General features: G+C 42.1%; 1 protein-coding gene across 2 annotated transcripts in view; it reads right to left on the bottom strand.

Moving 5' to 3' along the window:
* Window positions 1-4,931: 4,931 nt before the first annotated feature.
* MREG (melanoregulin) overlaps window positions 4,932-11,851 on the bottom strand; it is a 62,308-nt gene continuing 55,388 nt past the window's right edge. For both annotated transcript variants that reach the window (XM_058705819.1, XM_058705814.1), the window contains exons 3-5: window positions 9,595-9,685; window positions 7,848-8,011; window positions 4,932-6,554 (exon numbers count right to left, since the gene is read on the bottom strand). In XM_058705819.1, coding sequence (XP_058561802.1) covers window positions 6,420-6,554; window positions 7,848-8,011; window positions 9,595-9,685 — 390 coding nt within the window. In that variant the 3' untranslated portion in view covers window positions 4,932-6,419. The remainder of the gene's footprint in view (window positions 6,555-7,847; window positions 8,012-9,594; window positions 9,686-11,851) is intronic.

The raw sequence follows: 11,851 nt of genomic DNA, 5'->3' as shown, positions 1-11,851 counted from the left end.
GTTCTTTCTAAATTTAATCTCACTTGGGACCCCTGGCTGGCTCAGTCAGTAGAGCATGCAACTCTTGATTTTGGGGGCATGAGTTCAAGCCCCATGTTGGGTGCAGAGTTTACTTAAATTTAATCTCACCAAATAACTAGAATATAAATCAGTATAAAATCAAATTAACTCCATTTAGATACTAAATGATTAAACGATGAGACTCAAGCTAAGACTTGGCTCCCTCAGTTTTCCACATTCCACTCTCTTAAATTTTTTTTTTTAACGTTTATTTATTTTTGAGACAGAGAGAGACAGAGCATGAACAGGGGAGGGTCAGAGACAGAGGGAGACACAGAATCCGAAGCAGGCTCCAGGCTCTGAGCTGTCAGCCCAGAGCCCAATGCGGGGCTCAAACTCACGGACTGTGAGATCATGACCTGAGCCGAAGTCGGACGCTTAACCGGCTGAGCCACCCAGGCACCCCAACATTCCACTCTCTTAAACCCATGCATTAAGGGATTTGAAAATTGAGATGCCAAGTATCCTTTTGTAGGGTGTCAAAACAGAACATGGCATAGTACTCTGGAAGCAAATAGTAACACTTCTTGAAACTGTAAACTGAAAGTTCAAAGTGGCTGGCCATTTTAACTCTGTGCATGGTAGTGACTCGGAAATTGAGAATACTCCTTTCAGTGCAACTTAATCAAATTTAAACATATTTCTTGTGCTATTAGTGATAGAAAGTTGTCTGAAAAAAATGAATAAATGCATTAATCCAATGGAAAAGAAGCTGTGCCATGATGCCATGATGCCTCTGTGATCACTGAAGAGTAATGAGATAAACTAGTTTCTGCAGCTGTCAATGCCGACCTCTTCCAGGAGCTACTGATTTTAAACTGATAACCCCTAGTGAAACTTAAATGTAATGTCTTAGCTAAAGAAAAATCACTTTTATGACAGTCTTTAAAAACCACTTAACCAAGGGTGCCTGGGTGGCTAAGTGGGTAAAGCATCTGACTTGGGCTCAGGTTATGATCTCACGGTTTGAGTTCAAGACCCCAGGTCAGGCTCTGTGCTGGCAGCTTAGAGCCTGGAGCCTGCTTTTGATTCTCTGCTTCCCTTGCTCTCTGCCCCTCCCCTGCTCATGCTCTGTCTCTCTCTCAAAAATAAACATTAAAAGTTTTTTTTTAAAAAAACATTTAACCACTTATGTTAAATGAATTGACAGATGGTGATATCCACCCAAGATAAAAATTTTTTAAAATAATGTCCTAATTTCAAAGATAAATACATTTTTTAAATAATTTGCAACTAAATAATATGTATTTCAGTAGATAAATGCTCTGGCTTGGTTTAGTAACAATAAATCACTATGTATGTGTCATATACAAGTGCAGACTTGGGTGTTGTATTGTTGACTCAGGTAGTGTCACAATCGAGTTCCCTGGAAAAAAGATTTTGAAATGGAGATTGCCAGGCGAGAAGTTATTAGCAAATACCTATGGAGAAAATATTGGGTAAAATATTATTGAAATGGAGTCACAACAAAGGCTTCAGCCAATCTAATTGGGATCTCCGGAGCTGGGATTACCCTTCATACACCTGTACCAACTAATCAGTCAATAGACAAAGGGTGCTCCCAGAAGGGGGTGGGGAACCGTGGGAGAGGTAGCTCTCACCAGTTTATGGCAATTCCCAGAGACAGACTCATCTGAGAGCTTAAGCACCAGTACTGTCAGCCGCTGAGGGAGTATTTCAGCCCCCAAAGGGCAAGGCCTGAACAGTGGCTCACATCCTCTGCCACAGTCCACCCCTGTGATGCTCAGATCCACGTGTTCTTTATGGCAAGTTCTGGGAAAGGCTCCTCCATGAGCCTGCTGCATTTCTCTTGCTGGGGAAAATCAAATGAAGAAGGCTAACTGGACAACTCACAGCCCCACTGCTGAAGCTGGTCTCAAGGCCACACTGCTACTTCTCATCATCTCTCTCTTCTAGGTTTCCTGAACTCAAAACTGCCAAGGCCATCAAAAGGAAGGGAAGTCTGAGAAACTATCTTAGGCAAAAGGAACCTCAGGGACATAATGACTCAATGCAATATGGCGTCCTGCATGGGATCCTGACAGGAAAAGACACTGGGCAAAAACTATATCTGAATAAACTATGTAATTAATCATAAGAATGTATTAACATTGGCTCATTAGATGTGACAAATGTACTACATTAAGGTAATATGTTAACAGTAGGGGAACCTTGGTGTGAGGCACATAGCACCATTGTACAATCTTTGCGACTTTTCTGTAAATCTAACAGTATCCTAAAACTAAGTTTATTTTTAAAAATGACAAGGAAGGGGTGCCTGGGTGGCTCAGTCAGTTAAGCTTCTGACTCTCAATTTCAGCTCAGGTCATTATCTCATGTTTCGTGAGATCGAGCCCCCTCATTGGGATTCTCTCTACCCCTCCCCCTCTCATTCTCTCTCTCTCTCAATAATAATAATAATAATAAGGAAAGAATTGGACTACCGCTAGACCTTGACCTTATACCTTGGTGGGTCTGATAAAAACCCAGCTCATGATGAGTTTTTCAAATGATGTGTAATTCTCACCTGCAAATGGTATGGCATGCCCCAGAAACTTAGAGGTCTGTGTTGTCATTCTCCTATTGAGTTTTCCATAAATTCCACAGGGCATCTTTTCTTATCCCCAAGACTGTTAACACCAAAGATGTCTACAGGGTTGTAGCGTGGACCTGTTTTGGAGCCTCTTCCTGCCCTAAACCTCCCTCAGAGGTCTAAGTTTTTCACATCTCCCAGCTGTACGGGGTAGAACAGTGTTTCCAGGTGAGAACATAAAAAGGCCTACTAGGCATTCTGCTGCCTTCTTAGCAGGGGGAGGTGAAAGATGAAATAAACTGACCTTTCCTTTGGGGAAGATATTCCAACAATTCCCCTGACCACTGGACCCCTAAAACCTTCACTGAAGTGATAGGTCCCTGAGACTTCGTAAGATTTACCTCCCATCCTCTGAAGTGCGTGTCTTTTGCCAAAGCCTCCATGCATTTGCCAGTTCATACTCCTCAGGTCTGATGTCATTGAGATAGATGACCAATGTGATATTCTGCGGAATGTCCACATGGTACCTGTCCCTTTGGATTATATTATAACAGAGGGTGGGACACTCTAGCTCTAGAGCAAGTCCATAAATGTATACTGTTGTCCATCTCAAATGAATGCAAACTCTTTCTGATCTGCCTTTCTGATGGGTGTGGAAAGAACATATTTGCCAGATCAATGGCCACATTCCAGGTAGCTGAGTCTGTTAATTTGTTCTTACAAAGATTCCACATCCAGCTCAGCAGCTGCAATTAGGGCAACCACGTGATTGAGTCTTCAATACTCCACTTTCATTCTCTGGAATCCATCTAGTTTTCATAAGGGCTAGTATGGTAAATTAAATGGAGTTGTGGTCAAGACCAACACTCTAGAAACCTTTAGGTCTTTACGGGTAGTACTAATCTCTGCCATTTCCCAGGGATGCAATATTGATTTGGGTTTACTATTTTGGCCAGGGGATGAAGTAGTTTCAGAGGCCTCTACTAAGCTTTCCTACTAAGACGTTAGTTTTTAACCCACAGACCAAGAAATTAATGGTGGTCTTGCCAAGTCCCAAATACATTCAACCCAATAACTTATTCTGGAAGTGGAGAGATAGATCCATGGAATCAATGGACCTACTGTGGGCTAGACCTAAGATAGGACTCTATAAATCCCATATTCCCCCATTCTAAAAAGCACACTATTATGATACTCTAGTCCCTGAGCATCAGTGTCATCTTGCACGTTGTGTCCCACATCCTCAGAGTGTTTTTGTACACTTCCTTCCCCGGTGTACAGTAAATCTAGGTAAATAACCACAGGTCACTTTGAGGAAGGACTAGGGGACACATTGCCATATATACTTGGAGTAGTGTTGCAAAGTCCCCCTTCTTGGGGATCCAGACTTTCCTTCAGTCAGTAGTTTTTGGTCTGGAAGATAGCCAAGGTCTGGAAACGTGGCAAGAGATCATAACTTTTTGTTGGGGTTGGCTGTGCCCTACCTATCTCCGGGTCATCCATCCTTGAGCTCTTTTGATGGCATAGGTTAAGCAATATTCTTATTGGCTACCCATCTATTCTGCCCGTAGGGACGTTATGTTCTATTAACCATCTCCAACCCTCTCCGCAGGTACCTCTCCGACCTGGCCCCTCATTATGGTAACTGTGCACACTTCGCTTCTGTGCCACTGGGCCCCTCTTCATCCATCCCCGTTGCTATCAGTGAGCCCACTTCTGGAACAGCATCTGGACTACAGGCCTACCACTGGGCTTCTCAGTGACGCTGGCGCCCCCTCACCACGGTCAGTATGCCCACGGTGGTTTCCTGGGTGGCCTTCCATGACATTTCAACAGTAGGAAAACCCTCCAGCCACCTGCACATCTGTGGATCTGGGTCCTGCTGAACACCGTGTCAGTTCTGGAACGCTACCCCAGTCACCCTTGAGCCTGTCATGTACTTCGATGTCCCCTAGACTTGAGCACAGATTTGCCCCCTTGAATGACTTTAGGATGAGGGAAGTTCCTTAAATCCATTTGCCTATCAGTTTCTTTACCCTTTAATTTAAAGGGTTTATGGAAAGAATTATCTGTTCCTTATTTCTTGGAACTATAACACACATCCAACTGAAAAGTAAACGGAAAAACTTTTTAATTCCTTCCAAGGAAAATGTCCTGGATAACTCCATGTTTTTTATAATCATAGGTACATTCTCATCCTTCCTTACTCGTTCATTACCAAAAACAAAGACAATGATGACAACTTATTCTTCATAGATGCAAACATCTCATCAAAAAAGGCAGAAGGGCAAAACACAAATTATGAGGACAGAAATGAAAACAATACAATTTTCAAAGATTTTTGTTCATTTTTGTTTTTATTTGTTTATTTCACTGTTTATATGTTTATCTCGCGAGAGCCTACAGAAGTGAGGGAAATTATCTGCAGGCTAATTTTAAACAACACAAGAGAGAGATTAAGCATTAGATATAAAAAATAAAACTTTTAGCTTAGTTGCTAAACTAGAAAGAATCTTCCTGAAACATGTCAGTTAATCTGGTCTACAATGCATTAATAAATGGAGAATGTGTGTCTCCTCTAACAGATACTTCAAACATTGTGTGCACTACCGAAAGAGCTAATCAGAAAGTTTTCAAGTCATGATCCCCTGGACAGACTAATTCAAGTTCCTTTTCACCTGAAGTTAGAAGAGCAAAGTCTGTAAAAGTAAAAATATCGCCATTGTTCTCAGCAATCTATGGGTAAATCCTACAGGTTCTGAAAGTCTTTTCAATAACATGAACCATGATTTCCTGGCAACCTCCTTGCTTAAGTGGCAAATAACTTTTGAGGCTGGACTTCTCAGTCTGTGGCTAGAAGCAAGCTGTAATTCAGCACTGCTCCATCTTGGAAATCCTCTTCTGAATGGAAGAAAGTACAGCAATGACCTTCTTCCGTGCAATATTGCCTGCAGACGCAGAGACACAAGTCTGTGCTAAAGGTCACTGGGCAGGTACAACTCTCAGCCAAGACGCCAGAAACAGATTAAAGAGAAGAGAAGGAAGTGGAGGTCAAACATTCCAGTGTACAGATGCTATTCCAGATAAAATATCAAGGGCTTGGGGTCTAGAAATGGACAGTATGCAAAAATGAGGTAACCAGGTATTGCTAATATTTAGAATTTAAGACGCGGGTCCCACAACTGAAGACAAGAGCTGAAGGAAGCTCTGCCTGGGATCGACCTATTTGGAACTCCCTTCTGAGCAGCACTCTTAGATATTCCCATCATCTACCATGTCTAAACCTCTGAATACATAACTCATATTCAAAATGATGCCTCTGACACCTCCAAGGTCCTGGAGGATCTTCCAAATCCAAGAAAGGTCACATAATGCCCGGCGTTATTTTGGCATTAGCCTATATTATATAATAATTATTTAAAATTCAGTAATCCATATTTGGGCTCAACAATAGCTCTATCAATCTTATTGTTTTCCTGACTAGAGCACCCCATTCCCCCAATAGGCTTGGTGACAAGAGTTTATTGTACAACCAAAACCCAAATGGGGACAATGGGCTCTTGAAATCCAATCCCCCATGAGGAAATATCACCCTAACTCCCTGATGCAAGATCACCAGGCTGTTTCAATGCAACCTGAATTTTTCCTACAGTGGCATCCTCATGAAGACCAGATATCCAAACCCCTAGTTTTTTATAGGATTTAGAATCATTTTTCACTTAACTGGCCCTCCACGTGCTTACGGTCTCCTGTATGCATTTGTCCCACTTGGGCTGGCTGTTGTGTCCCCGTGGGGGAATCCCAGCTCTGCCTCCCAGCCTCTCCTTTAGGGACTTGGAAATGGAAGGTAGTGCAGTTCTTTCTGGCCATCTGCCAGGTTTGGGACCCCAGGTTTCTTGGGATAAGTTCGACTGGCAATTTTAAAGAACTCTTCTGCTGCATCAAGAGCAATAAGACGGTCCTGCCAAAGATTTAAAAATACAAATGTTGTCAAGATGGGAACGAAGCCACGTCAATGGGAAAACAATCTAAACACGACCATACACCCAGCCTAGAAATAATCATGGGCAAGCAAAACACATCTTAAATTTTTCTCAACAAATTTAGAGATATCCCTTCACCCTTTGCTTACATTATTCAAGAAACACTCTACATTCTTAGCGCCCTTTCAAACCCTTTGTTAATCTTAGGTTATGTAAACAATGTTTCTTGAATCTCTTTGACCTACAAGTGATTCAAAAAGCTGACTATGTAGCAGAATTAGCTGGAAAGTACAAAATTCTTTTTTTTTTTTTTTAATTTTTTAACGTTTACTCATTTTAGAGAGAGACAGAACCTGAGCAGGGTAGAGGCAGAGAGAGAGACACACACACACAGAATTGGAAGCAGGCTCCAGGCTCTGAGCGGTCAGCACAGAGCCCGACCTGGGGACCAAACCCACAAACCGTGAGATCACAACCTGAGCCAAAGTCAGACACTCGACTGACTGAGCCACCCAGGTGCCCCTATAAAGTACAGATTCTTTGAGCCACAACCGAGCCTTAATACGTCTGAGTGCAATCCAGAAATCTGCACGTGTAAAGCCCTTCCTGTGGTTCTGATGTAGCTAGACCCTGGAAACCCGTTCACAACATGCCAGCTTCATCTGCCAGGTCAAACTGGGTATTGCCGGCAGTGCTGGAATAAAAAATTTTAAAAAACACATAAAATAACAAAATACAAATAAAAAATAAAATAAAACAAGATAAAATGCATAAAAATAAAATTAAAATTAAAAAATACGCATAAAAAAATCACACCCACTTGGGGCGCCTGGGCAGCTAAGTTGGTTAAGCGTCCGACTTCAGCCAAAGACATGATCTCACCCTTCCCGAGTTCGAGCCCTGAGTCGGGTTCTGTGCTGACAGCTCAGAGCCTGGAGCCTGTTTTGGATTCTGTGTCTCCCTCTCTCTCTCTGCCCCTTCCCCACTCACACTCTAGCTCTCTCAAAAATAAACTTTTTTTTTTTTTTTTTTTTTAATCACATCCACTTGGGATGCCTGGGTGGCTCACTTGATTGAGTGTCCGACTCTTCATTTTGGCTCAGGTCATGATCTCAAGGTTCAGTTCCTTGGATGGAGCCCCAAGTCAGGCTCCGTGCTGACAGTTGAATCCCTTCTTAAGATTCTTTCTCTCTGCCTCTCTCTCTGCCCCTTCCCTGCTCACATTCTCTCTCTCAAAATAAATAAACTTTAAATAAACTTTATCCACTTACCACAACAAAGAGATATCTCTCCGAGAGCTCCCAACTTGCTGGAAAAATATTGGTTTCCTCAGCCAATCTTAACAATATCTCCCGAGCTTTCCTTGTGTTTTTGGAATCACTGATGGTGCTGAGTTTCGTCACTGACAACAAAGAATCTGCTTCCTTTTGAAAACCTGTGGGGAAAAAAAACTTATCCCTCGTGTAAAAGCAGTCACAGGACACGGTGGTCCTGCAGGAGATTAAGAAGGCACCCAAATGTGGGTTCCAAACACACAGTGGAAGCCAAGGCACCTCTCCATGTGCTACTTTCCAGGTCAGTATGATCAGCGGGGTCTTTTTTTTTTTTTTAATTTTTTTTTTTTAACGTTTATTTATTTTTGAGACAGAGAGAGACAGAGCATGAACAGGGGAGGGGCAGAGAGAGAGGGAGACACAGAATCTGAAACAGGCTCCAGGCTCTGAGCTGTCAGCACAGAGCCCGATGCGGGGCTCGAACTCAAGGACCATGAGATCATGACCTGAGCTGAAGTCGGACGCTTAACTGACCGAGCCACCGAGGCGCCCCAATCAGCGGGGTCTTTAATTAAAGCTCATTTGAGGTTTCTTCTTGTTTAATTTTCTTCCTTAGCTTTTGCCTCACAGGTAAGCCTCAGTTTGCTTGCTGCCTTTTTTTTAATTATTATTTTGTGATTGAAATCCTCCCTCCCAGTCCCTGCTCTGCACCTACCTGCCTTCACAGTTTGGGAGCTACAAAGTGGCCCCCACCTCCAGGCCTCCTCTTCCCCAAGTCCTGATTCCCTTCCCTGGGGAAATAGGGTTGCCTGGTTAAAATTACTTACCCAAAATATGAAAGACTCAGCAATTTATACCCTCCTGGAGTAACTAAAAAGGAGACAATTAACTCCCAATAATATTGGGTCAATTAAGAGGCTAGAGGTCCAGCCCATCCCACTATATCCCAATAAAGCAATAGGGTAAGCAACTGGGTACACCATGCTTGAAAAGTTATGACGCCAAAGTGAGTGTCACGGTCTCTTTCAAGGCAGAAGGATTAGGGACTTCAAAACTGATAAATTCACTTTTTATTTTTTACAGTTTATTTATTTTGGGGGGAGGGGAGGCAGGGAGAGATACATGTTTACAAGATCATGACCCCGGCAGAATTAACAAAATCAATACTCAACATCTGCTCTGATGCCACAGGTGTTTATCTGAACTCTGAAGATTTTCTACCTTTTAGTCCTTCTGTAAGTCTACACTGAGTTTTGCTGTCTCTCCTGCAAACGATATTTCTTCCCACCTGCCTCGTCTTACGAAGCTACTGCTAATCGCCCAACCACACTCATCTAATTCAATGACATAATCTAATCTAATCATAACCATAATCTAATGCCAAAAACATACAATGGCTTCTAATTCAATGACACAATCTAATCTAATCATGATCCTAATCTAATGCTAAAAACATTCGGTGGTAGTGCCCACACGACTCCCCTGTCCTATGATACTCCATTCTGAGGACAGATGGCATAACGCATGGCAAACTATGTCCTCAGGACATCGGTTGGTGTAACCGAAACATCAGATGTTTATGCTTGAGGATACAAAGAGGATAGGATTGGGGAAATAATTAGTACACAGTAGCTTTAACCAGCCAGTTATCAATATGACTTTTATAAAAACCATGCAGAAGAAAGGGAAGAGGAATGATCACCACTAGGTATTTCTACCATGTCATAATCACTTCCGGACTCACCTAAATCTTCTAAAATGCGTTTCCACCTATTCCTCACTTCCCTTCGAATCTGTCGCAGGGTGTAGATATCATAGTTGAGTTTTTGCCACTCCTGTAGGAAAATAAAAATTCAGTTTTATTTTTACCCTTTGGCCTACGCTGCTATCTAATTCCCAAACATACGCTAGAGACATGTGTGGCTCTCCTCTTCACTAAGCATCAAAACCTTTCTTATTTGTCTTTAATTTTTTAAGTGTATTTACTTATTTTGAGAGAGAGAGACAGAGAAAGCAATAAGGGGAGGGGCAGAGAGAGAGAATCCCAAGCAGGCTGACAGCATGGAGCCCCACACGGGGCTCGAATTCACAAACCGAGAGATCATGACCTGAACCAAAACCAAGAATCGGACGCTTAACGGACTGAGCCACCCTTTCTAAAAGGAGAAAGGTGCTCCTTCAAAACCGTTCTAAAAGGAGAAAAGGACATGGGTGAGAAGAGAGTCAAGAGGAATCTGTCAGCTACCAATTCTGGGGAATGTGCTGTAGTGGGTGATATGACACTGTATACATAAATGATCCTAATTAAATTCCTCACATTGCCTGGTCTCTCAGTTGCAGTGATCTTGCCTGTAAAGTGGGGATAACAATAGTGATGATTTCATTTAAGACTTATAAGATTAAAGGTATGTAAAAGCGCAATGTCTGCACACAGTGAGCACCCAATAAAATCTCTGTATGACTAGAGCCATTTTGTACATGAACAAACTAAGGCCCACGAGTTGGTACTTGAATCCAGGTCTGACTCCACAGTTCATGAGAAAAATGACACATACAAAGAATTTATTTCTTCCTTTATTATCAGAATAAAGTAGACCCGGGAATCCCAGGCATCTTGATTGCCAATCCCAGGCATCTTGATTTCACCGTATCTCAGCATTGCTCTCTTTCCCTTACATTCCATGACAGGGTGGATCTTTCCAGCATTCAGCAGAATGATTAAAAAGCTCTCATTCTGAAAACTTCCATCTTATGGGCAGTGGGCCAGCATGTTGGTCCCAAAACAGAACTTGAATTTTTCAGGAGTATTAGAATCTTTATTAAGCTAAGTGTTTCTTTTAAATATCATGGAAATTTATTTTTAAGGAGCCTTATCGATACAGAACAGTCATCTTATAGCGTATACCTTTTCCTTTTAGCAAAAACATTAACCACACAGCTATTCTAACCACAGCTTAAAAGAACATCATTCTTAATGTTCAATTTAAGACTCAAGTATGTGATATTCTGACTCGTCTAACTGCACATTTCAATGATGCCACTATTTCCCTATCACGTTCCCTTCAAGGCTGGCCTTGCTCATTGCTAATCAACTTTCTTGACTGGTTAAGATAAATTGATTTAGCTGCCATTCCCAAATATTTATAGATCCCACTTTGAAAACAAAAAGCCAGCAGAATAAAGAGTGTTTTGTGATGACTGCATCTTAGATCTTGTAGCTAGGGATATGCCAACAAAAGGGCATAGGATTTCAGCTATCCCCTACTGGAAACAGTAAGGGGTGAATTTGAGTACTTTTTCCTGGCCCCCTTCTATTTTTTTTTTTTTTTTTTGACTGAAGGAGTGTATGTACATATGTGGGCAAGACTCTGTGGCAACTGGGGTCAGGGATAAAGTCTGTGACCCTGGAAGAAAGCAAGGTTAACTGGGTCATCTCAGAAATATGAAACCCTCACCTCACCTTTAGCATCATGTTAAATCCCATGATATACATAATCCCTACAGAGTAGAGTGTATAAATTGTGGGGGGAAAAACTCAAGTATTGTCATTTTCGTTAGATGGGCCTCAATGTACCAAAGTGGCCCATTCAGTATATAGCATCTTGGAAAAGAACTTGGGTGCTGGAGCCACACTGCCCAGGTTTGGGTCCCAGCTCCATTATTTATTAACAGGCCGACTTTGGGCAAATGCGAAACCACGTCTAATGGCCTTGTATGCATAGAGGGATAATAATGCTACCTACCTCATAGGCTTATTCTGATGATCCAATGTGTTAAATGCAAGCCCTAAAGGTGGAGTTTGGTGCCCATTCTCCTCCAAATCACAACTAAGAAACAATCCTCGAGGACTCAGGATGACTTATTTTGTGAGGATTGAGGATACACACATTCTATTGTACGGTATCTCATTTGCGAGGACCTCCAGAAGTAAAATTTCTCTGCTCTTAGCAGCAGGTACAGCTTTACTTTTCCTGAAAACTGTTGCATCATTCTGGACATTG

Source organism: Neofelis nebulosa, chromosome 2 (assembly GCF_028018385.1).
Source record: "Neofelis nebulosa isolate mNeoNeb1 chromosome 2, mNeoNeb1.pri, whole genome shotgun sequence".
In the NCBI taxonomy this organism is placed as follows: domain Eukaryota; kingdom Metazoa; phylum Chordata; class Mammalia; order Carnivora; family Felidae; genus Neofelis; species Neofelis nebulosa.
The sequence above is the reverse complement of the archived record's forward strand: the minus strand, read 5'-3'. Positions and strand labels throughout refer to the sequence as shown.